General features: G+C 49.4%; 2 protein-coding genes across 6 annotated transcripts in view; one reads left to right on the top strand and one right to left on the bottom strand.

The window, feature by feature from the left end:
- Window positions 1-1,970: 1,970 nt before the first annotated feature.
- Window positions 1,971-13,746, bottom strand: MRPL14 (mitochondrial ribosomal protein L14). 3 transcript variants are annotated; one of them, XM_051616309.1, is made up of 4 exons: window positions 13,681-13,746; window positions 13,126-13,239; window positions 5,253-5,346; window positions 1,971-2,628 (listed from the first exon to the last, which is right to left on the bottom strand). In XM_051616309.1, the coding sequence occupies exons 3-4, from the start codon at window positions 5,324-5,326 to the stop codon at window positions 2,262-2,264; spliced, it is 441 nt and encodes a 146-aa protein (XP_051472269.1). In that variant the 5' UTR covers window positions 5,327-5,346; window positions 13,126-13,239; window positions 13,681-13,746; the 3' UTR covers window positions 1,971-2,261. The 3 variants fall into 3 exon arrangements, with proteins under 3 accessions (XP_051472269.1, XP_051472270.1, XP_051472271.1); XM_051616310.1 differs by lacking the exon at window positions 13,126-13,239 and having other exon boundaries at window positions 13,681-13,744; XM_051616311.1 differs by lacking the exons at window positions 5,253-5,346; window positions 13,126-13,239 and having other exon boundaries at window positions 13,681-13,726.
- Window positions 13,747-13,813: 67 nt separating this feature from the next.
- Window positions 13,814-25,826, top strand: part of TMEM63B (transmembrane protein 63B) — a 48,598-nt gene continuing 36,585 nt past the window's right edge. For all 3 annotated transcript variants that reach the window (XM_051616306.1, XM_051616305.1, XM_051616308.1), the window contains exon 1: window positions 13,814-13,967. The gene's annotated coding sequence lies outside the window, so the exon portion shown is untranslated. The remainder of the gene's footprint in view (window positions 13,968-25,826) is intronic.

The raw sequence follows: 25,826 nt of genomic DNA, 5'->3' as shown, positions 1-25,826 counted from the left end.
CTCGAGTTCAGGAGCTGCCTGTGATTCTTCCAACAAAATGGGAGAGCTTTCTTGGAACAGATAAGCAACAGCTGGCAAAAGCAGTGAAAAGCATTGTCCTTCATAGAAGTGAACAGAGCAACGGTGCACCTCAGACTGACCTCAGCCCTCCTTCCAGGCCACAGGGACCTCCCTCAGTGACCTCTGACATGCTCCCTGCATTGTAGTGGCACAGCAGCCCAAAGGATGCCAGGGCCCTTCCTCCTCTCTCCCCCAGGGATCCGTGCAGAAGAGATGGCACTTCTCGCTCCAGGGGCACAGCTGAGGAACAGGGAAGAAGCATCTATGCAACACCCTGCAATGAGCAGTTCTTCCATGGAGCACTGAGAGACCTTGTGCAGGCCAGCCGGGCCTCCCCGTCCCATCAGAGGTACGTCTGGATGCTTTGCCTACTCACTGCCATTGCCAAGCACAGGGGGCTGTGCCACTCGCAGGGCACTGGGTCCATGATGGGGGTCACTGAGGCCTCCTGAAACATGGTTGCCACCATCTCATTGAGGAAACCCCAGACATTCCATGAGAAGGGGGCTGGGGCCCAGGGCTCATGAGGTGAGGTGAAGGGTGGCCCCTGTACCCAGGGCGAAGCCTTTCTCTTGGGTAAGCAACAGGGCACAGGGCAAGCATGAGCAAGCCCCAGGAAATGCCCCCTTGACCCTCCTGCTCCCACATTTGGACATCTTTCAGGCCATGACCCCCATGCCCAAACCCACCATATTTGGCCACACGCACTGGCCAGAGTCACAATTGCCATTACAATGGCCTCCTGATGTCACCAGCCCAGTAAAACCAGGAGCCCCTGCAGCTGGCCCACAGTTCACCATCCAGCTTCAAGGCTCTTGGATGCCAGGAGTGGCTGGAAGGAAAAGAAGCCAGAGCACTGAGGCAGGTGGCTGCCTACCTTGGTGTGGGAGGCCAGAGACCTGCTCCCCAGAACCACAGACGAAGAAGGCATCTCCCAGGAAGAGAAAGCAGAGGAGGAAGAGGAGGCAGTGGAGAAGGCACCACCACCCCTTGTGCTGTGAGTGCAACTGACCTCACTTCTTTGGTCAACATTACACAGTTCTTGTCTCCAGGCTCACCAGGGAAGCCTGTGGAGCCGAGGCATGCCTGCCTGCCAGGGAGCAGCTGGAGTAGCACGGTGGGTGGCTGCCCACCTTGGCAGAGATGGTTCCTGCACCTCCCAGGAGCCTGAAGAAGGGGAAGAAGCAGAGGAGGAACATACCCCCTCACACCGTGAGAGCCATTGACCATGCTGACGCAACTGATGTTGTCCAGCACACAGCTGTGGGCACACAGGGAAACAGCATGGGGCCGTGGTGTGTCTACCTGCTGAGACATGGTGTGAGGCCCAGGCATGAGAGACAATACAATGATTCATCATACCCAACACAGGTTTACAAGGTGAAAGTTCTGTTTAACTAAAAAAAAGATCTCTGGACTTCCCACAAGCTCACCTGCAACCCCTCCCACCAATAAACAGTTCTTCTGTTGATTATCAAGGGTTGTGTGGGCCTTTCTTTGGCAACCCCCACCAGAAACCCTCACCAAGAGGTGTTATCTCTCCTGCACCAAGCTCCTAGGAGGGGGGAGGAGATGGCCTTGGCTGCCACTGAACTGCTGGCTTCCCCACATGGGAAGGGACACCCAGGCCCTTATTTAAGACCATCTTCAGCATGAGCTCCAGCACTGATCTCAGGTACACCACCACTGGCAGCTTCTCTTAGGCAAAGACGTAGAAACTAATCCTTTTATTCAATGTACCCAAGGCACCAATAGTTCATTATATATCTCTCTTAGTCCATCACATGTGAATCCATTTTGTAGATCCCAATATCACTGGGCCAGGAATTGCACTTTGTGTCATGCTCCTGTGGGACTGGGAAAGGCAGAAATAGCGAAAAGAGAGCAAGAGAAGAATAAAACAAGAAGGATTTTCATTGTTCTCCTTTTAATGATTAGAGTCCAAATACACACCACCAGAGCAGTGAGAGTGAAGGAACATTTCCCCAACACAATGCAACAGTTTTGTGAAACAAATCAACCTTATTTTGGAAAAAAAAAAAAAGGTATTTCAATATTTAAACAAGTTGCTAGTAATTCTTAAACAGAGAGACTCTTGATGAGTCAACTTTTTCATGTTTCATCATTTTCTAGAAAAGGACCAAGGAACAGCTACTGTATGAAAGGTGATAATCAGGATGGCCAAAAAACTTTCTTAGCTTTCATACAAAATTGCGGGCAATGGCCAATACTTTGGAGAACTCTCCTTCTCTCTGTCGCAGGGTATAGGGTATTGGGGTTTTTATTCTAGTCCCTACTGGATTTCCATTGTCTTCTATGAGTACCACATTGTTAGAATCAAATCTAGGCGTCATGGGGGGACCAGGCATCTTGTGCCCTACAATCAAAGCCTTCTTCTTCTCTCCTTTGATAGCCAGAAGGATTTTATCTCCTACTTTGCCAACTCCAGTCTTGTTATACACGTGGATACATTTTGGTGGCCGGTGGTACGGCGTGTTCCCCAGGGCGCTGTTGTCCACCACTCGCACACGGGTGAGTTTCTGTATTGCTTGGCATGCCCCAGTGATACTAGCAAAAGACAAGAAAGAATGAGAGACAATTGTCCTCAACAATCCTTGGAGCAAGCGCAAACCCAGCCCAGAACCTTGTCATTACAGAAACCACTTGGAAGGCACCAGCAACAAATACATACCGTATGGGTGACACACACTGCATTCAATGTGCTCTTTGAAAGCCAGATGCTACTTTGGGCTTTGCACACTCTTCACTAAATGTCAAACATAAAACGACTGTTCTACTCTGAAACATGATTAGAAAATGGCGTGAAGAGTGGCTTCCATTTACTGAGCTTTTTAGCAACTGCAGATGATTCCATTCAGCTCCAATTTGCAAGCAAAAAAAAAATACGCTAGCTTCTGCCACAAACAGCCTACAGGAAGCTAAGACTCAAGTCACGCTCTTTCAATCTTGTGCACAGTCACCAGCAATAAGGACTTTTCTGAGCAATCTTTTCTTCAGTGAAGTCTAAGAGGGTCTCTGTGGGTAGCCCCCCAGTACCGGCTTGCGACAGTCTCCCATCTTATTCTGCTCCCAGTGACACCCCTGAGTTCCTGTTGTGGCTGTAGGTCACCACTGGAAGCAACTAGAAATTGAACAGCTCATCACCTTCCCCATGTGGGAGGAACTCAGAGAGACGCAGTCTCTTCTTGTATCAGTTTGGTCTGTGGGATTAGCAGGAGTAAGAAACAACAGAAATTAACTGCACAACACTAAGTTGTTAAGTCTGACTCTCAATATGCTTGGAAACAGCAGGAATAAACAGCGAAATAACTCTTTTATCCAGGAAGCTCAAATTCAAGTGATTTGTTGCTTCTCTTCAAAGGACAACCAAATACAGCCCATGCAAAAAAGCAGAAAGATTATTTCTACTGCTAAACAACTGTTTTGCAGTAAGGTACTAGAAATATGCTGGATGTGTTTCTAGTCATACAGCTGGACATACAGCTGCAGGAATGCCAAACCGCTGTCAGCTGAACTACTCAAATAGACAGCACATGGAATCAACCTAACTGTTCACCTTGTTTTGCAGAGCAGAAATGTGTACAGTAAATTAAAGACCAAAAATGGCAACTACCACCCCTTCTTGTAGACAAAGGACCTATATTTCCAATGCTGCCTTGCAGAAGGGCAAGCCATCCCCTGCACATCAAACATAGATAGCATGGGTGGACATCAGTTGAAGCCGACATTTTTATGTGCAGAACAGGAAGGTTGGCTGGGTCAGTCTCCATTAGTCTAATTGCTCCAGAGATCCAGTGCTGCCTTTCAAGATTTGTTCCCCACAACAGAGACCTACCCCAGCTTTCCCCTAGAGGACACCTCTCTTCTGTCTCAGAAGTCACTCGCCTCTGCAAGCAGCCACCCTCTCCCACCTCATGTCCTGGCAGGGACTGTGGTGTACCATACCCTATCATCTGCTTGCCAGCTATGGCTGCACAGCTGGGAAGGCAGAAGGGAAGAGGCTGGAAAGGGACAAGAGTGTTGTTATAGGAAGAAGGGGAAACCTAGGTGGGATCAAGTCCACAAAGCAGCAGTAGCAAACATCTCTAAGTGTGATGGCCCAGGTACCACTAGACAAGAGTAACTGCACAAAAAGAGCTTTTCCTTTCTTGACCTTCCCCATCCTTCCTTCATTTCTACCACAGCCTTGGTGCAAAACCCCACCACATTCAAAGCAGGCCCAGTACAAAGAAAAGGTTTCCCTACTGAGACTGCTGATGTCCTGCAGAAGCACTGCTCACTTCTACAGACTTGGCTTCCCTCTTGCTGTTAGCACATATATATTGTTTAAATGTCTACTGGCCAATGCTCTCATGTAGCCTATTTACAGAGAAAGCCAGTAAGACTTAGATACCTCCTCAAGACAGCTCCTGGGACTATCACACAATCAAGCCCTGAGCATTGTCTTAATACCCTCTCTAGACCACAGTCATGGGAATGACTATTCTCACCCTATAAACTGAAGCCCTGACCCTTCAAAGAGCTATATGGGAGAAATTCCCCAGACCCACACTGAGTGCACTGTGGGATTAGACTCTAAGCTTTGTGCAAGGCAGTGTAAAACATGAGGCCCATAAATTTAAGAAGCTTTAAATGCCTTGAGCCTGGAACAAGGACCTAAAGAAAAATAACAAAATGGACACTGTTAAGGTACAAGGCAATTTTTCAAGTTACTCTTGTTCCACTCCTGTCTTTAATGGTTGGACTTGATGAGCTTAAAGGTCTTTTCCAACCAAAATGATTCAATGATTCTAAATAACTGAAATTATAAACTCTAGAATAATTTTAAATGTGTCATTTGCTTTACATCAGCAGGGGTTGGCTGTTGCTTTTTTGGACTTGGCTGAGAAACACAGGCACTTCCAACTTCTGCTTGCAGTGCTGTCAAAGGCCTAAAAGCTTCCTTACAAGCACACAAAAATGCAGAGTTCAGACTATACTAGGACTGCTGGAAACCTGAATCTGTTGTGTTTGGGATCACTTTACAAGCTGTGTAGATACAACTACGAGATTTTGTTTCACTATCCTTTTTGAAGGATACTGTATCTTATGCTTGACCTACTTAACAGCACCTCTTTCAATGAAGAAATTCTTCCAAGAAAACAAAAGCAGAAGCAGGATTTTAAAATTACCTGAAGTGTCGCTGGGTCACTGTGCTGCTTAGGTGGGTTAAGGATGAACCCAGCTGCCTGTTCAAGAGAGCCATTTGGATTCTGGCAACCTGCCCTGCATAAGAAACAAGAGAATTATGAACTCTGGAAATTGGACACAATTTGTTTCACTTCCTTTTCCTTATGTGAATCACACACTAGACCCTCAGCACCTCTTTAGACTCTGCAATGCACAGCACACAGTGTGCTAACAGCATCTGCAGAATGATACAAAGCAGATCAACAACCCCTGGCTGAATTCAGCAGGCAGTATAATTCAGATGCATATACTACAAAGCTGGATTCAGTATCACTGCACTGCAATTTCCTGTGCACAGACGTAAGGACCCTTCTGTGGGCACTGTCAACCACATAACAAGCAGGTTTGAGAACTCTGGATGTGAGAGGCAGCAGTGACCAGTAAAGCCACCATAGTTACTTGTAAAAACTATGAACGTTACCTATGAAAGCAAGCAAAAAGCTTGACATACTCTGCACGCTGGCATCACAGCTTCAAGAAACCATTTCCCAGACAGAAAACAAGACAAAGCTCCCCTGGCTAGGCCTTGCTCCCTCTTAGCATATACAGAGGGTTCAGCAGCCTGGGCTTAGAGATAAGAATCACACTTCTGCCAGTTTTGCCCTGTGAAGGCTACCAGATGAAACAATACTCTGTAACATTACGGTGCATTCTCAATCCAAACCGGAACACTAGCCCAGCTGCAACAGAGCTGGGTTACAAAGTTAACCTCTGACTGAGTTTATACCACACCCTCTTCCCAGACTACATCTCTGGCAGTTCCTTAACCTCATTCTGTCAAACTGATAGGGACCAACTTACACAGGCTTACCTGAACTCAGATCACTCTGCCAGACATTGCTCAGGGAGTGCTGACCCAAGCAGCCATACTAGCAGATCCACGTGAAGGGAGAAAACAACCCAGGCCAAGAGCCAGCCCTCTTTCAGGCCTGCTCAGGTAGAGCTAAGACTTTCCATCTCACTGCAACTACTACTGACACTGCTTTCTTAGACATTGGCAGCATAAACAACACATGCTCCACTCCTCTCTAAGCAGTAAAAATATACTGACCTCTTATCTCTCTTTGCCAGTTCTGATGAGCTTAGGCACAAAGTGTAGCAGTAGACTGTAAGGTCATTTTCTTAAATTTTATTTTAAAACCAAAGCTGACCTAACTTCTCTAGGGAGAAAAACACTACCCACAGAGCCTTCTGACAGACGATGCCACAACTTGGCATCTCTATTGTTGTTACTTTTCACCAGTGTGTTTGCTTACTTGGAGATGTATCTTTTAGGGTTTGCAGTTGTTCTACAGAGCATTACCTGACCAGGATGAGAAGGAAGGAAACACTGGATACGAGCATCACAGCAATTCTGTAGCAGCACTCCTTGAGCAAAGCACACTCCATATGCGGCGAAGAGTGTCGCCCGTCATACGGGCAGGTTTGAAATGGATCAGCAACAGACAAAAGGTTATGTTTATTCACTAAAGAGAGTCAATTTTCTGTGGGGTTGAAGATCTCCAAATGAGCCTGAGAAGGCTGTGTTTTTGCCACAGCTTCTTTCCCAGCTGTGTGGTCCTAACAAATACAAGACCCTGTGGTACTTGCAGTGCTGCTGGCAATCAAGGTCCAATTACCTGGGCCGTGCTTCTGCTAGGATTTCTAAACAAGTTTAACTGTGTTGTCTTGCTGTAGGCCTACACTCCGTGTTGGCAGGGATTGGGTGTACTGCTTTTCCCTGTGTGAAACTCAAATTTAGTGGGTAATCTTGCTTCTACTTCCTCCAGAATCACACCGAGCACATCAAGGCCCTGCATCCTTTTAAAAGAGCCAAAAAAGTAGCAGCAGCAAGTTGGCCTCTCTATCGTCTTTGATGGGAGTCCAGCTGTAACACTGGCGAGCATGGTGGCCTCAGTGGCAGGAGAAGATGGGCCTGTTCATCCTCACCACTACATACTGAGGATAGGAGAGGTCTCTTGTCTCGTGGCAGGGTGCAAGCATGGGTGCACACTCTGCCCACTGTCAGAGGGACAGCAAAATCATGACCAGTATAGCTAGATGTGCTCAGGCCGCTTGTCAGAATTCTGAAGCACTGCCTAAGCTCTGAACTCACTCCCCTTTCCTGGGAGGAGTCACTGTTTGCTTCTACCCTGTGGCAACAGTGAAGGTTTGAAGTTACAAAACCACTGGCAGAAACATGAGTTAGGTGTCCATGGACTGTTTATTTTTCCAGATGACTCAGCATCCCCTTCTTTGCTAAGAATTATTCCTTGGCACATTAAGATGTGTCATAGGCTAGGAAACTTGGTATGATTGATTATTTGGTATGAAGCATCCTGTTAGGAACTGAGTATACCGGGGGCGGGGGATGCTTCCAACTAGCAGGAAGGTTCAGGGTGGAGGGAAGAGAAGAATGCACCTACGGCATGGAGTACAGCATTCAAAGGTGTAAGCAGGTTCACAAACAGTGAATCACATCTTCAGCTACCATAACATGCCAGCTTCCCTTCTAGAAACAACAGTCAATAGAGTTTGGGTCTGTCTCCAGGCTCTCCTCAGTCAGACCCAGTCCTGACTTGCTCCCTCTGTGACTGTGACACTTCATCTCCTCCACCCTCAGTCCTGCTCTCTGGAGCAGCTAATTACTAAACTCCAGAGGGCACAGAAGCCACTCACTCTGTCACACTGGGTACTGGCACACAAACACTCCGTGCTGGTGTCAAAAGCTAAAGAGCTGCTATAAAGCGATAACAACCACCCGGCAGCTCTCTCCTTCCCAGCACTGATGTTGCCTCACACCAGCAGGCCTTAAAAAGGCTCAGAGGAGGCTGCACTTAGCACAGACATGGGGAACAGAAGTCACCTGAGTCTGCTTCTGAAGGTGGCATTCCCCAGGTTGTCAGATTTCAGTGCTCAGAGGCGTATGGGAAGAGTACCCCCATAACCCTCATCACAAGAAAGTTAGCAGGAATTCCCAGAAGTCTGCTGTAGGTATTGCCCAACGGAAACAGGAATGCACCCTTCAACACCCTGGATAGGCAAAAGACCACTGCTGCTTAGTACTTAGCCACTAATACAGTCCTGACCAAGGAATTATCTTGGAAGGGACTTTTGGAGGTCATCTAGTCCAACCTCCTGCCCAGGCAGGATTAATTTCCAAGTTGCTCACACTAGGCAAGAGCAGTATTTAAACAGACACTACCCTAAAATGAAAGGCCCAACACAAAGACAACTATCTGATGCATGCAGACCACACAGAGCTGCACCAAAGCAGTGATAAATAACTGTGCAGAGCCACCTCTCAGCTCCTGTCCTACTGCACCCAAGTTCTATCAGTGACCCTATCTCACCAACAGACTAATTTCTCAAAAACAGGATCGTTGAGATGCTCTGCTTCTCTTCACTCCACAGTTAAAAGCTAGCACAGACCTCAGACTGAGTTCAGAGTAACTTTCAGAAAAGGAGGAGTCTGTTGATCAAATACTCATTAAAATGACCCTATTTCTACTTCACTGAGTAACTCCCATCTTGCAATAACCTACTGCAGCAAACACTCCCTTCTCAAGGGCCCTTCAACCAAATCCCATTCAACACAACACATCGACATCAAATTCCAACACCACACAACAAATGAAACTCTTCACCAGTTATAAACCTCTGGAAGTTATTTACCCACTGCACTGTTTTCAAGTGCCATACTAAAGCTACCACCTTCACCATTTTCCCTTGAGATTATAAAACTAACTTGTATTTACCACAATCTTGAGTGTTTTTTGAATGGAGGAGTTCTGGAAAATTTCCTGCCAGCCAACAGAAGCAGGACAAATACAACATCTACATCAAAAAAATGCAAACATACAAGTAGACCACCTCATAGAGCTGATACAAAGCAAGGACATCTTCCAGATAAGGGCAGAATTACATACATGACTCACTTTGAACCAACGTCAAGGCACACAGAATCACAGAATGTTAGGGGTTGGAAGGCACCTCTGGAGATCATTGATTCCAACCCCCCTGCCAGAGCAGGAACACCTAGGGCAGGTCACACAGAAAGGCATCCAGACGGGTCTTGAAGGTCTCCAGAGGAGACTCCACAACCTCTCTGGGCAGCCTGTTCCAGTGCTCCCTAATCCTTACAGTAAAGAAGTTTTTCCTCATGTTGAGGTGGAGCTTCCTGTGTTCCAGTTTGTTTCCACTGCCTCTCATCCTATCACAGGGCATGACTGAAAAGAGATTGCCCCTTCCTTCTTGATATCAACCCTTCAGATATTTGTATACATTAATAAGATCCCCTCTGTCTTCTCTTCTCCAGACTGAACAGCCCCAGGTCTCTCAGCCTCTCCTCATGAGACAGGTGTTCCAGTTCCTTAATCATCCTCATAGCCCTCCCTTGGACTCTCTCAAGTAAATCCCTGTCCCTCTTGAACTGGGGAGCCCAGAACTGGACACAATACTGCAGGTGGGGTCTCACCAAGGCAGAGTAGAGGGGGAGGAGAACCTCCCTTGACCTGCTGGTCACACTCTTCTTGATGCACCCCAGGATACCATTGGCCTTCTTGGCCACAAGGGCACATTGCTGTCCCATGGAGAACTTGTTGTCTGCCAGGACTCCAAGGTTCTTCTCCACAGAGCTGCTTTCTAGCAGGTCAGCTCCTAATCTGTACGGGTGCATGTTGTTATTCCTCCTCGGGTGCAGGACTCTACACTTACTCATGTTGAACCTCATTAGGTTCCTCTTTTCTCAGCTCTCCGGTCTGTCCAAATCTTGCTGAATGGCCACACAGCCTTCTGGTGAAATCAGCCAATGCTTCCAGTTTCGTATCATCAGCAAACTTGCTGAGGATACACTCTATTCCCTCATCCAGGTCACTGACAAAGATGTTGAACAGGACTGGACCCAGCACTGATCCCTGGGGAACCCCACTAGTTACAGGTCTCCAGTTGGTCTCTGCACTATCAATGACCACCCTCTGGGCTCTATTGTTGAGCCAGTTCTCAATCTATCCAATCTACGTCACTATCCACTCTTCTACCTGACACTTCCTAAGCATGCTCACTAGGATGTTATGGGAGACAGTGTCAAAAGCCTTGCTAAGGTCAAGGTAGACTACATCCAGTGGTCTCCTGTGTCCCTCCAACACACACTTCCATTACCTCTCTTATGCTGGGAGCATTCATGTAAATCAGTTGCAGTTTTCAGCTAGATTAGTTCCCTGATTCAACTCATCCTGCAGCCACATAAATGCTGTTGTGAGGGAATGTGGCAAACACATGACTGGGACTTCTTCTTTCACTGCCAACCCAGCTTTACATTGTGACAGTATCTCCAGAGAAACAACGGGATATTTGGACAAGGACTTCCTTTCTGAAAAAACAGATGTGCTTAATAAGAATAGCCTGGATGAACCTGCACCATTAACACAGCCATGGGAGAACTAAAAAGGTCTGCATCTGAACACTCCAAGTGGCTTATGAAATGGCTCTGACCAAGTTTTCACGAGTGGCATATACCCAAAAAACCACTCAAGACTCCATTCTTACCCTCTCTGCATCCTAGAATAAAAGTATTTTTAAATAGTGCTGTTACCTAGCAATTCAGTATTACTACCCTTTTTGATCATAAGTTTTGGAAACGACACCTGCTCCCTATATTCCCAGGATTTGTTGTTCCACAACCATTCAGCTATTTATTTTCCTTCTTTTTGCTAGTAACTCATCCATAGAAACAAACCCCAGCAAAAAACAATGGATGTTGTAAAGCACATGCTGAGGCCTACTACCCAAAGCCTGCTGTCAGACATACAAAATAAACCAGGGAAAAATATTCTTAACTTGAATGGTAGTAACCTGATCTGCAGAGTCAAACTGTGGGGGCCAGCATCCCCTTTGTTCTTCTAAGAGACCAAAACAGACATGCTTTGGGCACCACAAAGATCTGTCATCCATCATTAAAACACAGGAAATAAACATAAGACAATATGCACAATGCAAATACCTAAACCCCTACTCTGCCACTGCAGGTTTATTTATAGACTGTCTGCCAGGGTGAGCTACAAGAGCCAACTGTGAACTACAGGACTCAATCCATTCACAGTTTTCCTCATAAAGGAAATGATGTGATTAAGGGCTTGTGCATGTGAAAAATACACAAGATATTAATTACCAAAACATAATTGGGTTTACATTAATGAGAGCCAGAAAGGTCAGGATTCACAAAGAGAAATTAAGTCTTTTCAAATTCTATTTATGAATAGAATTAGCTATTAAACAGGATACTTATTGATACAAGTTACCAACACAAACTCATTACAGGTACATCCGCTAACAATTTTGAAGCAAAACACACTAACCTAATTTTCCAGATCATAATCGGGAAAGGCAGATTAAAAAGAGAGCTGAGTATCTTTAATGGAAAACTACTTTTAGACATTTTAAGTATCCAGAAGTCCAAACTCTAAGACACTTAATGGCCCTTACAACTCTAGTACCTGAGCACCTTAAACTGTTCTATTTATTCATATTCCCAGCACTGCACTAAAATAGGAACGGATTATCACCTGTTCACCAGCAGGAAACTAAGCTACAGAGGTCAAAGGAAAAGAGCGGTGGAGCAGGTTCCGGCAGACCAGAAGCTCCCCTCTGGTTAGGGTCTGTGGGGCTGGAGATGAAGCCTAGAGAGGTCCTACCTTGTCCACATCGTTCGGAATACCATGGAAATTCAGAGAACTGCCCGCACTCCCGTAACTTAACACTGCTATCACCTCTCAAATGTATTGGGAACATGAGAACAGGATGCAAGCCACAAGACCAGACTCTGTTCCCAACCCTGACCCAGGTGACCAGGTCACAACCAGTAAAGTGCAATCACAAAGCAGTTAGCAGTAGTGGTGCTGGGGGAGCTATGGCAGGGAGGACACAAACAAGAAGGAGGAAAAGGTGGGCAGCTGTGGCTCAACCATAAAAACAAAGCCAGGAACCACCGAACTAGGCTACCTGTTCACAGAGTAAAGAATGACAATGGTTCCAGGCCTTCCTGATAACTCTATACCAGAATGCCCAATATAGACAAAATTCAGGCTTTAGAGAGACCTAACCTGGAAACAAAGGCACACTCATGCTGCAAGGCAGCACAGTTACCTGCAGCTTTGCTCGAACAGGCCTCACTCCTCACTAAAAAACTTCCTGAACTCAGTCTTTCCCCTTCCCAAACAAGACCCTCCTAGATAAGCTTGGAGAACTCTTCAGCCAGACAAGTAAACACAGCTTAGATGAACATCTGTGTCCTGCTTTTAAAAAGGCTTGCTGCCCATCTGCTTTTACCACAAAGAGTAAGTCTTCCACGCTTATAAGAAACCTGTCATGCTGTCTTCTTCCCCAAATTGCCTCCCCTTACTCACCGGACCTCCAAAGGAGTTTTTTTGCAGAATAACCAGCAAAGTACAGACTAGTGCCCACACTTCCCGTGTCTCCCCATGACACACACAAGTAAATGCTGTGCTTGTCAGGGCACAGGAATTTTTTGGTCCAACTTTGCTGCGTGACTACTCAAACCCACACAAACCTAATCCCTGCAGCACAGCCCCACATGAATTCTGCTGCAAAGAAACCCTCTGAAGGACACGCGTGCAGGAGTGTCAGGATAGCGTTTTCCTCTCCCCTCGGGGCAGATAGTGAGGGCAGGGGCTGAAGCCCCACGGAAACCCAAGGAGCTGCCTGCTGGAGAGGCAGGATGCACACAGGGCACCGCCAATGGGGTGACCAGCAGCAACCGACACAAAGGCTCCAGGCTCCGGCTCCCAGCTGTTCTCCGAAGATGTCACAACTACCTGCCTGCTGTGTGGCATTTTGGCTCCCGTGCCGCGTTTCAGGGCCAGCGTTTCTCAGTCTGCTTCACAGCACAAATCAGCGCTCAGGGTTCAGACGGATCAGGCCCTGTGCACAGACCTGCAGCGACACCCGCAAAGGGCTCGCGGTCAGGGACAGGCCGCAGGGCCGGCACCCCGGGGGAAGCGAGGCCACGGGCAGCCCGGGCGCCGCCGGGCCCGCACCGCGGCCCGCAGGCCGCACACGCACCACGGCCCGCTCTCGCACAGCGCCCGCGGCCGCCGGGGGCGGGCGGAGGGCCCGCTGTCGGCTCCGGGAGCGCGCCAACACCCCGGGAGCGGCCTGGCCCGGCGGCGGGGCAGGGCCGCCCTCGGGCTGCCGGATCCGTAGGCCGCGGCCTGCCCTGCCCGGGAAGCCGGAGACCCCGCCACGGCGGCGCAGCGGCGGGACGCCCGCTGCCACACGGCTGCCTCCGCACGGCTGCCTCCGCGCTGCTCCCACCCGGTGCCCCCCGCCGCTCCCGGGGCCGCCCCACGTCCCCCCGCCCCCCCCGCCGCGCACCTCCGCGGGCACCGCAGCCCCTCCGCCCGCCAGCCCCTGCGCATGCGCGGCGCCACGGCGCGGAGCCCCGCCCACCGCGGTGCGGGCCCGGCGGCCCCGCGCCCCGCCCTCCCGGGGCCCCGCCCCGCGCCGAGCCCCGCCGAGCCGAGCCGAGCCCCGCCGAGCGGAGCCGAAGCGCCGTCGCTCGCTGGCTGCGGTGCGCAGCGCGGTACCGCAGCGCCCGGCCCGGCGGGGCCAAGCGGAGCGGAGCGGAGTGGAGGGAGAGCCAAGTCCGCGCCTGACACGGGGTAAGCGGCGTGCGGCAGCCGCGGCTCCTCCAGGCCCGGCGGGCCCGGGTCCGCAGCTTGCGGGAGGCGGCGGGGGGGAAGGGAGGGCAGTGGCCGCAGCTCGGCAGCCCGCTCCGCCCTGCCCTCCCGAGGGCCCGAGGTGCGGCTGCTGCGCGGAGCCCCGCGGCGGGGCGGGCTGGGGCGGGCTGGGGCGGGGGTCGCCGCCTGCCATCTTGGGGCTGCGGCGCCCGCGGAGCGGCCTGTGCTCCCCGCGGGGCCCGCCCGCCCTGCTCGGCCGCCCCCCGGCTGCCCCGCCCCGGTGCGCGGGCTCCCGGTGCGCTGCCCCCCGGCTCGGTCGCTGGTCGCAGCGCCCCAGGGCTTCCCCGGCCGCGTTTCTGTGGGGTGGCAGCAGCCTCCGTCTCACCTGCGGTCGCCGGCGGGAGCCGCTGAGGCTGCCTTTGTGCCGTCCCGGTGCTGGAGAGAGAGCTGCCTGCCCTCCTCCCTGCCTCCCCTCCGGGCACCGCGCACAGGGAGAGACCTGCCAGGGAGGCAGGAGGGCTGTTCCAAGGGTGGAAACGGGAGGCAAATTTCTGATACCGCCCTGCCTCTCGTACCGTGGAGAACTTCGCCGAGAGCAATCAGATAGGGCTTGTGGCTGTATAGCCAAGCTGATCCTTTCTGCTCTTATCTTCGTCACCAGCTCCTCCAAATCAGCAAACCGCGGGTTTGTGTTTTTTTTCCCTCCCGTCCTGTAGTGCACCCTAGGTATCTGTACGTGGCTACCTGCTGGAGGCACAATGCCAAAAATCTGTGGCGTGGCTGCAGTCAGCCCGGTGCCCGTAGCAGGTTTGAAAGCTCTCGGCTGGATGGAGACCCAAGTGTTCTGGGAATTTGGGATTCTGGGTACCTCCCTCGGTCACTCCTCGCAGTCGGAAGCGAAGGGCCGATCGGTGCATGCTCAGAGTGGCTAAGTTAGTTGTGCATAATTCACCAGGCGACCCCCTCCCCCTGCATGGTTGTTACTGTGGAAGTGTCTTGGTCCATTGTGTCATTCTGTGGAGTAAGCATGCATGGAAAGCCACGGGCTGCAGGGCAGGAGCACATCCTGTTAGCAGCAGTCACAAAGCCACTGGAGGGCTGCGCTCTTGGAGGGTCCTGCAGGTGCCCCACCTGGGTATGGGTCAAAGCCTTTGCAAGTGCATTGCAAGGACCCTGTCCCTCCAAACACAAAGACTCTCTGGTCCCTAATAGCCTTTTATTCTCTTAGTGCTTCTGAGAGCGTGGAAAGCCAACCACTCAGCTTGTAACTGATTCCAGGAGGACTCCCTTCAAACCAGAAATAGCAAAGCATTAAGAAGGTTTCTTCTAATTAGTGCAATTAGCTGGTATCTACCTAGGAAAGACCTTTTCATCTTGAGCCTTTTAGTGAGAGGACTACACTCTCTTTGCAGGAAGAAAAGTCCTTTCTGCTGTCTTCACCTGGATAGCATAGGAGCAAGATAAACATGAAAGAAGATGCCTTTGAGGGGGTTGGGGATAGACTCTGGTTTGGCTCATGAGTGTGTTTTGTTGCACTAAGTTTGCTCTATTTTTGTCTGTTCCTGTCTTCAGTAACCTTGGAAGGAACTGAAGCTACTGTATTTTCTGAGGGTGTCAGTTTTCTTGTCAAGAAGGCATTGCGAGGCTTTGCAATGCTCCTTTTTCTTCCCCTTTGACCAGACCGTGGTGCAACTATCCTGAAATGTCCTGAAGTCAAGAATTGGGCCAAAAAAAACCCCAAAACACCAAGTGCTTTGCTTCTTATTTGTTTGTTGTATGGTGGTTGTTTTATTTTTTTCTTTGCAGGCTTTTACAATATCCTTGGTCATATTTTTTAGCTTTCTTCAGCAATAAAATGGGCTAGGAACTTACTTGTTTGGGATTTTTTAATATATGTTTATGTAAAGAAAAAAATAAAATATCCTCATGAAATTTCTTCTTTCTGGGAGCTAGAACTGTAAGAAAATCCCAGGGAGTATCAGATGTGCAATAAAAGCCTGAGAGCTGCCAGTGCTGAGGGCCTGCTTTTTGTCCCTTGCTAATTACACTTTCCTTGAGTATCTGGAGTCACCCTCCAGTCATCCTGCAGTGTCCTGCCCACAGCTCCTCTGCCACCTCCCCCTCCATGCCTGCTGCAACTCCAGTCCATAAATGCCTTGTCTCCATCCTGCTGACCAAGGTGAGGCTGTAGCTGGGGTCCTGAGGGCTCTGTGAGCAGCACCTTCTGCTCCCAGGAAAGACAGCCAGGATCTGCGCCATCTGATGCGAAGCCTGCGCAGCCATGAGGTGCCTGCTTCGTGCTGGAGGAGGCCCTGGAAGTAGGTGCTCCACACCGTGCTGTTAATTGCAGACAGCACTGGTTATAGATCCTGTGGCTGATTTGTATATCAAAGCATCTGAGAGCTCTGTGGTGGGTAAGGAAGGCAAGGATGATAAGGCTTGCTGGAGGCTGGGGCCACATTTTCGCTGGGGCTTCTGTAGATGAGGAAAGATGATGGAGGTGTTTGGAAAATGAGGTTGTCTCCATATCCTTGAATGACAGCACCTTGAGGGTTTTTTTTTAATCTTGCAGCTGCTTTCCAGGGGGTGGGAACCAAGGAAAGAGAGCAATCCACGGTGGCAGTCCTGCAGGATGCTCCTGCCCTACCTCCTTCCCACCAGTGACAGCTTGTATGGCAGCCTGCTGTGTGGAGCCCAGCAGCCATCCCTCCCAAGGCTGGCAGCTCCTGCGCAAGCCACCCATGTGCCAGCCCACTGCCTGTTCTCCATGCTGCCTCTCACACACACAGGTGGAGGTCCTGCTTGGAGCCTAAAGCCAAGGGGCAGGTTTGCTGCTGCCTGGACTGGCTCTGCAGGGTCCCAGGTTTTGCCTTATGGCTCAGGAGGCATTATGGGGAGATGCAGCTGAGACTCAAATGGGCCTGGACCTCTGGGATGCTGCATGAGTCAGAGGAAGGTTTGCTTATGTCTGGGCTGAGCAGAGCTGTCTCCTGCTCCTCCTGGCTCTGGAAACAAGCCTGGGGAGCTTGGAGCTTGCTTACAGGCTGAGCTGGAAACTGAAACACAGGTTTTCAGGCAGGGAGAAAGGGAGGGAGTCCTGTGTCCTCTGCCACTTTGATCTTTACAAGTGTCTTGCTGGTCCTGATGCTCTAGCTTTGAAGGACTGTGGTGGCAGCTCTATGTTCATCATGGGAGTGTCTACTGCCTGGAACTGCAGCCTTTGGCCTCTCTCCCATGCCCCTTGCAACTCAGGCTCTTGCTGGTAAGGACTCCTTGTCTCACCAGTCATATGGGGAGTCAGCATGTGCAAGAACTGCCTTGAGTGTGGCTTTCTCAGGAGAGGCCTCTCTGCCTGCAGATCCTGTCCTGTTGGCAGCTCTCTGGCTTGCTCAGAGAAGTGTGTTAGAGGGGCAAGCCTGGTACATTGGCTGGAAAGTTGATTAAAAGGAGAAAAACAAAAAATCAAGGAATTAAAAAGAAATGTTCATGTGCGTATGCACTCTGCAACAGAGAGAGAGCGAGATTCATGAAGCCACTGCCAAGCTTGTAGAGCAAAGGTTTGCAGCATGAAACGGCTTTTCTCTGAGCCCACAAACCTGCAGTTGGCACTGCCTTCTTGCTTTATGTCCTTCCAGCACAGAGCAGGGTGTCTGCTCTCAGCTCCAAATACAGATTAGCTGCAGGAAGCCCAAGACACTCTTGCTAAGCATGAGATGCCAAACATTTTCCTCTGTGCCTCTCTGTGCAGCACTCATTGCCCTTCGCAGGGTTATCTTTGCATGCTCGTTATGCGTTCCCCACACGTGATTGCTAAATGGTGCTGGAAATGTTTCTGTTCTCCCCGTGGCTCTTGCATGTTGATTTGCCTGCCTGGTATTCCTCCAGCTTTCTAGGCCCTTTGTCCCCGTTCCTCATAAAGCCTGGTGGGGGAGTGGGAATGCTTTCCCAGTATCCCAGTGCTCTCCTTAGGCCAAGCCTGTTATGGTGGCTACGCAGCTTAAACGGGCAAGTTGGCTGTCATGCTGGCATAGCCCTCTACATCTTTTGAGCAAGGTCTCCTGTTTGTGATATGCTTTCATCTAATTGTCGATGCCAGCAGTTTCTGCCCACATGGTTATTGTGCTGGGAAGAGAGACAGGTCTTGTTTCATGCATGCATTTTTTCCTAGAGAATTTGGCAGTTGGTAGTACAGGTCTGGTTTAAAGCAAGGTTTTGAAGATTTCCATTTGTGTCACCTGATCTCAGAAGATGTTTGTGCTACTGCGTTTAAGAAAGGGGCTGGATCTCTTAAGGGACTGTGCATTCAAAAGGCAGCACATTGCATCAGCACCAGGAGAAAGCAGTTGCAGACAGAATTTATGTCTGCGTGTTTCCAGTGTGTTCTGCAGTTGCTTTCCTGAACCACCACAACCATGCTGCCTCTGAGCAGCAAGCCAGAAAACCTCTCTGCAGGCTTTTCCTGTACAACACACCCCTAGAAGGACTGTATGTCCCCAGAGCTACTCTTGTGAGTCCCTACGTTGAGTGTACTCATCCTTTCTGCACCCCTGTAATCCTGTGTGCAGACCATTTGGCTTGCTTTGACACCCCTTCCTTTTCCCCTAGGGATGTTCCCACTGGTTTCTGTGCAGGTCTCTGCTCCCAGTTCAGTGCAGAGCATTGCCCTGTAGTCAACCAGCTGCCACTAGCAATGTGACCTCTGGCTCTGTCACACCAATGAGGAGGCCATGTGTTGCTCATGAGGAGGTGTTGTGCTCTCTCCTGTTGACCTACATGGAAGAGTAGCTCTGACAGGCTCCCTCAGAACATCAAACTGTCTCCTGATGTGTTGCTGACATGGGTCAGGGAAAGAGTGCTACTCTTAAAAATGCCGTTTCTTACACGAGTGCGTTTAGTAGGAGAGTTGTGTGTTTGCCTAGCCCTGCTTTTACTAATTAAATGGTAGCCTTTAGTAGGTGCTGTCTCAGGGCCCTTCAGAGCCAGGGGATGAGAAAATCTTGGCATGATCTTGTACTTAGAGGAAATTCAGATGGCAGCAGGCCTTGTCTCCTGCTTGAAATAATTATCAACATTTGATGTCTTATGTGTGGAGGTCAGAGACATGCTGGCAGTGACACAGACTGGAGAGAGTCTCTGTGGCTGACCTTAAGATATGTGTGTTCTTGAGCCAAAATTTTAGTGCCTTTTGGTCCCAAAGAAGATCTTAAAAGGGATTAATCCTTTAACTCGCTGTGCATATGGTCAGTACTCGCTTTGTGTGAAACCGTTGTACTCTGGAGGCTCTCAGGTGGTGCTGGTAAAGCTGACATCTTCTCCAGGATGACTGTGTATGCAGGTTGGTGATTGGGTTTTGCTGGGCTCTTGTCTCCGCTTGAGGCTTAGACCTGTAAATGAATTATTGTGTCCGCTGAGCTGCGGCAGCTGCCCAGGGGCTTGCTGTTACAACACAGAAGAAGCGGCTTGAGTTGGTATGAGTTGCAAAGTTACAAATCTGGGAGGAAGGAACTGGATTTGTGGTGGATGCAAAACTCGGTGTGAACTCCCAGCTAGGGCAGAAAGAGCCGACGCAGCTATTGCATAGAGGGAATTGGCTCCTGGCTGTGTGGGAAAGAGGAACAAATAACATGTGACAGAAGAAACCATGTCGTTACCTTGCTAAGAAGGTCAGGGGTGATGAGGTACTTAAGTTAATTTTAAAAAGGGAATCCAAACACAAGTCCTAACAGGTGACAAACCTATTTAGGTAAATCAGATGTGGTCCTGTGGGCAAAGCCTTATCATATTTCCCTAAAACTAGTTAAAGAATAGACTACGGCAACTTTTTCATGGTGAGCAGCCACCTAAGAGAGTATCTAGTGGAGGAGGATCCCAAGGTTTGATCCCTTGAAATACAAGGAGAAAGAATAGGACTACAACCAGCCTGTCTAAATAATCTGGGATAAACAGTTAAGTAGTTAGCATTTATCCTGTTAAGGAGGTGGGTGAATATGCTAATCAAAAATCCACTGGTCTGTATTTGTCTGGAATGCACAGTGTTAAGTTGGTCAATTCTGTTGCCTGAAAGGATAGCTTGCCTACTGGCTGAGTGGGGCACTGTGGATGTCATAGATCTTGGCTTAAGTCAGTCTGTGTCACTGACCCAAAACATCAGCCTTGTGTAAACAAACAGGCAAGGTGTGGAAGATAGGAAGCATCCCTCAGGTGGACCCACAACTGTTTGAAAAGCTGTATTCAAAAGGGTTCCTGTTTAATAAGGAGACCCTGACTAGGCTGGCCAGGGGGAAATGTGGAGGTTTCTAGGATTTGGCATCAGGGTAAGTTAGTGCTCTGCTGGGGAGGAGAAAAACATGAGGCAAGACTTGTTGCTGGAGTGACACCTCTAAGGTGCTGGAAGCAATTAGTGCTCTTCTTCACACAGATGAGGTGTTGCTGGAGGACCAGGCTCAGATGTAGATGCAGCCCTTGGAGAAGGATGTGAACAAATAAGAGAGTATCTAGGAAAGCTACAGAAATTATTAAGGTCTTTGGAAATACGGTGTCGGAGGAAAGGTGAGAAGAACTAGGACTGTGTAGCCTGAGGAAGAAAAGATAGAAGGCACTTCATGGTCTTCAAGGATGTAAAGTGATATGCTTCTAGAAGACTGTAGTTGTGATGAAAACAGGGAGGGAAGTCGCTTAATGAGAGAATGCGGGTTTATAGTTTTCTCTTAAACCAGTTAGGATGGTGAAGCAGAAGAGGAGGCTGTCTTGAAGGGGGAGTTTATTTTTTTGGGGGGTTGTGTGTGGGATTTTTTGTTTGTTTTAGAGCGAAGTAGTCAAAAGTCAGTAGATACAGATGAGTTGCAGCTGGCTGTGCCTCAAGCAGAGAATCTCACCAGATGACCTATTAAGGCCCCTTCAAGCCTGGTGGTTATGTGAAATGTTTGACACCTTGAAAGGCAGCAGTGAGTAGCCCAAGGAATTATACTGCTGTAGGAGGTGCTGGGGAGACTGGTACTAAAATACTCTTGTCTAAATCCAATGTCAGTGCTCAGAAAAGGATGCTGAAAAATGGAAGAGAATGCAGAAGGGAGTTAAAAGATAATCTGAGGGCCGGAGAGAAAGCTTTATGGTGAGAAATATAAGGAGATCAATCTGTTTATCTAATCAAGGAAAAGATTAAGGTGGGACTCAGTTATCCTGCATAAGCATAACATATTTTAGGTTATCCTGCATAAGCATAACATATCTTATGACTGTGCATCATTAGCTTGGTGTAGGAGAGAAATGCCAGGCTGCAGGGAGTGGCAAGAAAAACCTGTGGTGAGATGCTGGGGCTGTGGTCACTTTCAGAGTTGTGCAGGCAGCTCTGCCTTCTCCTCTTGCATGGGTCAATGTCCCTGCCTTAGCCTATTGGTGCTTTCCCTGTGCACCCCTTTTCTCTGGCTTTCAGGACTGCTCCTTGTTTGTTCCTCCTGCCTTGGTATCTGTCTAAGCCCTTTCCTTGAGACTCCTCTACCTTATGAAGAGATACCTCTAGTAGAAGAAAGCCCCAGCTGATATTGGGTAATGCCCTGGTAAACCTATGCCCACTTTATGTGTATGCGACTCTGAAATTGTTCCCTGCCTCTCCTTGCCCCAGCTGATCATCAGTGTCTGAGTGATTTATAGCCTCCCTTCCCTTGTGGCACCCAGCTTCTTTGCCAAACAGGAACCTGGGAGCAGCCAGCACCCACCACCTTTCCAAGCTCAGCACCCTGGCTGGTGAAAATGATTAATGAAACCAAATGTTACCCTTACCTCAGGTTCCTGCCAGCCTGCAGTCCAGAGTGCTCTTGTCACTTGCAGCTGCTGATTTATTTAGGATCATTGCACCCGTTTTCAGTCCATGAGGTGATGTTTCTGCCTTAGCCTGGTGAGCAAACCTTGAGAGGGAGATTGGGTGAGATGCTGCAGCAGATGGCTCGCTAAAATCTTGCTACCTCCATGACTTCTCTTTCACCCACTAACGCTGTAATGCTGTTAAAAATAAAGATGATCCAGTGTGCCTGACAGGATGTATCCCTTGTAAATCCCTGCTGCCTAGTGATTCTGAAATCTCACACTCTCGTGAGATTTTTATGTTCTTTTATCACCGGGGTAGGAGGGGAATTTCAAAGCTAGTAGATAGCTCCTGACTATGGTTGACAGTCAGCAGAAAGCAAATGCTTTGATGTGCTTTAAGGAAGAAGGGGAAAAAAACAGTGTTGCGCTCCTTTATTTTTTTTTCTCTCAAATTTTGTTCCATTGGCTGGGAATAGGTTTTGGATTGTAGGAAGTAAGCCTGGTAAGTGTTTGTGTCTTCCTGTGGGGAGTTGAGTGTTATGGGACAAAACAGCCAGAGTTATTCCAGAAGAGTCTTGTGGAGTAGCAGCCATGGCTCAGTCCTCCAGTGGGTATGGGGTGAGGGACACACCTTCACAAATCAAAGGCATAAAAACATGGTATGGTGGCAGTATTTGAGCTGTGTCTGTAAGGTACATCAGGTGCATCCTTCAAAAGACCTCCAGCTTCTGGCCTGCTTGATGTGTAGGAATGCCTGTTTTAGTTGCTCTGCTGATACATTACATTGGCAGAAATGCTCCTGCTTCACAATCTGGTTTTATTCCAGCACCTTAAAACACCAAGAAGCAGTTTTGCCAGTATAACTGCACCTCTATCAGCAGACTTATGCCTGTAGAGACATGTTGATTGCTTGGTCTTTGCCAACCCCAGAGACATTTGCAAGCACAGCTGTGTCAGGCACAGAGGCAGAGTGTGAAAGATCAAATAGGACCTCTAGTCAGAGCTCAGAAATCTAGGGGAGAGAAGAGATGGGGTAATCAAAGTAGAGGAGGTGTGCAGTTTTAATGAGCCTGTTTTCAAAATACATGGGAGTGACTGGAGTGCTGGAAGTGTGCGGCTGGTAAATAGAGAACAAAACAGGTTTCAGACAGCTTGGGGAGAGAGGGGTTGCTATTTGGATTGCAGCACATATGCTTTGTCTCTTGTTGTTTGTGCTGCATTTCTTGGAGCTAGAGAAGGAATTTTTAAACCTGTTTATTAAGGTGGACTCCAGCCCATCCAGTCGGGGTGCAGGTATAGTTGTGCTTTGTGGTTGAATGGGCTCATGGTCTAGAAACTCCCAGCTAAGTCCTGAAAAGCTACAGCAGGGTGGTGAGTCTATCTAGCCCATAGCAAGGATGCCTGCCTCCTCTTCCCTCTGCTCACCTTCCTACCCCCTGGCTGTTTCCAGCCTGTCAATCATCCTGATCAACCTCTAATTGCCTCCCAGCCCACTCCAGCATTTCAGAGCACTCCTTGACTGCAAGTGTTACTGTTTGCGAAGCCTGCCTCTTCCTACCAACCCTTCCTTGCAGGGCTGGCTCTGGAGACTCCAAACGAAGCTCTGGGGCAACACCCTCTCCTCCTACCCCTGTCCCAGGCTCAGCTGCCTTGTTATTCCTGCTCTGCCTCCCCACTTAGAGGTGTTGGCATTTCTGTGGCACATTTTGCCCTCACGAGCCTTGTGCCAGGTGGATTTCATTGTCAATGAGGGCTTGAGACTCAAACATGGCTGGACAGGGTGTTTGGGGTTGGGGTGTTTTGGGTTCTTTTGGTCTGCCTCTACTTTTTTTTAAGGTATATGTGTTGGGGATGGTGGGACAGGAACTTCTGCCCCATCTATTGGTAACTCTACCAAGAGGGTCCAGGAGGAGGCCCTGCTGGCACACTGCTGCCTGCCATGCCAGGGAAGGAACCTCCCACTCCTTGACCAGTGCTGCAATACCAAAAAAAATACCAAAGGCAATAGCCAATGTGTGGTTTCTATTCTCCTAATCCAGTGACCATGGGTGCTGGGGAAAAGAAGAGCAGACCACAGGAAGTAGTCAGGCCAATGTGCTCTCTGTGTTAGGGTCCCCTCATAGGACTGGAGGTTGGCCTGGTCCTACCAGAAACCTGGAGTCTTCTCCAGGTAGAAGAGAACTAAAGGAGAAAAGGTGGTGTTGGAGACAAGTGACAGGTAGCAGGTGGCAATGTGTAGGAGCCATGTGAGGTGAAGACTGAAGAACCCATGGATGGGGAGTAGCAGATGAGGGCACTGAGCAGAGCTCTTCTCAGGTACCTGAAGGGGGGTGCTGCCAGTAAGCATGACAGGCTGTGCTGGGACTGGGGAGTCCAGCGAATCAGGCCATGGGTGGACAGGGAGTCTTTTATTCCTCCTTTCTCACTCCTTGAGACAAACTTTCTGGTCAGTGCCACTCTTCCCTCCCTTAAGGCCAGGGAGTGTACCTGGTCTTGAAGAGCCTGAGCACTAAGCTTGGATAGAAGATTAAGCTAGCAGTGACAAAACTTCATAAGGTGTGCTGCTGCCCACCTGGGCATCTCTCCAGCTGCTCAGAGTTGACCTGAGCTGGCAGAGGTGGTGGGATGCTTGTGCTCTTGCAGTTATCCTGGCAAGCAGCTGGGAAAAGAAACAAAAAAAGCATCTTCAGTTTTAATCCTGTGGCTGGTGATGCTCTCAAGCAAGGACTGGTGTTGTTCACTCAGGAGAGAGGTAAATCCAAAAGCCTTAGTGGACAAAGGAGCAGCAGGGCAGTGACAGCCCCTGGCTGCTTCCCCAGGCCTTACTGATGGGAGCAGAGGACCATAGCTCCAGGATGTACCCTTCACTCCTAGTAACTCAACAAGGATTTCAGCTGACTAGGTGGGGTTCAAGCAGCAAGAAATACTTGTGCGCTGCTGGTATGTCTAATCTGCGAAGTGCAGTATCTTTCTAATTCCCATGAATTAACTACCTGATCTCCTTGGGAGGAGTTATGTGTGATTCTGATGCACAGAAGCAGAGGCACGGGGCTTAGCAGCATGGGCACGCAGCCGATCAGAGCGGGATGCAGAGCAGAGCCAGGCTGCCTTGTGTCGTGGATCCAGGCTGCTTCACTGCTGCTCTCTCAAACAGTGCTGACACACCTCACCCTGTGACTTGGGGTGGCAGGGATGCTGGAGGCAAGCTGGATGCGTGGTCATGTGTGGTGGGGAGTGAGTCAGTGTTGGGGGCGGGTGAATTGGTGCGAGAGGAGCGAGTGGGCTGGGACACGGGTGGGGATGGTCGGGAGCTATGACATGGATATGTGGGAAGCTAGCAGAGAGAGAGGACCCATCAGCAGGTACTAGGGATGAGATAGGGAGGATGAAGATATTGAATAATCATCCTGGGAATGGGCAGTCCCACTAGTGCCTCTATCTCTGACAGCACATGGAGTGCAGAAGCCTGTACCCCCACCAAGCCTGTAGCTTGTCAGCAGGAACAAGCCATGCTGAAGGGATGGCACAGGAGGGCAAGCTGAGTGGATGGCTTATAGCCAAAATTTGTGCAGTTGACCAGCATTTCCTGAGCCCTATGTATGACAGTGTCCTGTGTTCCTATGGCTAAGGTAGTGTGCTCCAGGCATGCCTCTGGACCCCAAGCCTTGGCTGAATGCACACTGACTGCCAGCTGATGCTTTCTGGTAAAGCCCCTGACACAATCGTCCCTGTGTCCATTAGGGAAGGTTAAAAACTCAAAAATTGATCCAGCCTCTTAATGTAAATGTGTATCCTCACCAGCCTGTTTGGGACTGCTAAGAGCAATGATGTAGGGTATGGGTCTGGGAAATTACAGAGGGGAATGGAGCCAGCAGGTCCATTACCAGTTTGGTAGGATGGAAAAAGAGTTGACTATTCGAGGACAGGAAAGCAATAACATTCTCAAAGACAGAGAGGAAAATGTGAGGCTCTGAATATGAGCCTGGCATTGGGAGATGGCTGGATGCAGCCAAGAGGGAGGAATGGAAAATGTGGTGG

Source organism: Apus apus, chromosome 3, assembly GCF_020740795.1.
Source record: "Apus apus isolate bApuApu2 chromosome 3, bApuApu2.pri.cur, whole genome shotgun sequence".
Classification (NCBI taxonomy): Eukaryota; Metazoa; Chordata; class Aves; order Apodiformes; family Apodidae; genus Apus; species Apus apus.
The sequence above is the reverse complement of the archived record's forward strand: the minus strand, read 5'-3'. Positions and strand labels throughout refer to the sequence as shown.

Bases quoted from the DNA above. Each gene is read 5' to 3' on its own strand.
- MRPL14 (XM_051616309.1), bottom strand. From the start codon at position 5,326: ATGGCTCTCTTGAACAGGCAGCTGGGTTCATCCTTAACCCACCTAAGC. The intron at 2,629-5,252 runs GTAATTTTAAAA...GTCTTTTGCTAG, and splicing joins GTGACCCAGCGACACTTCAG to TATCACTGGGGCATGCCAAG.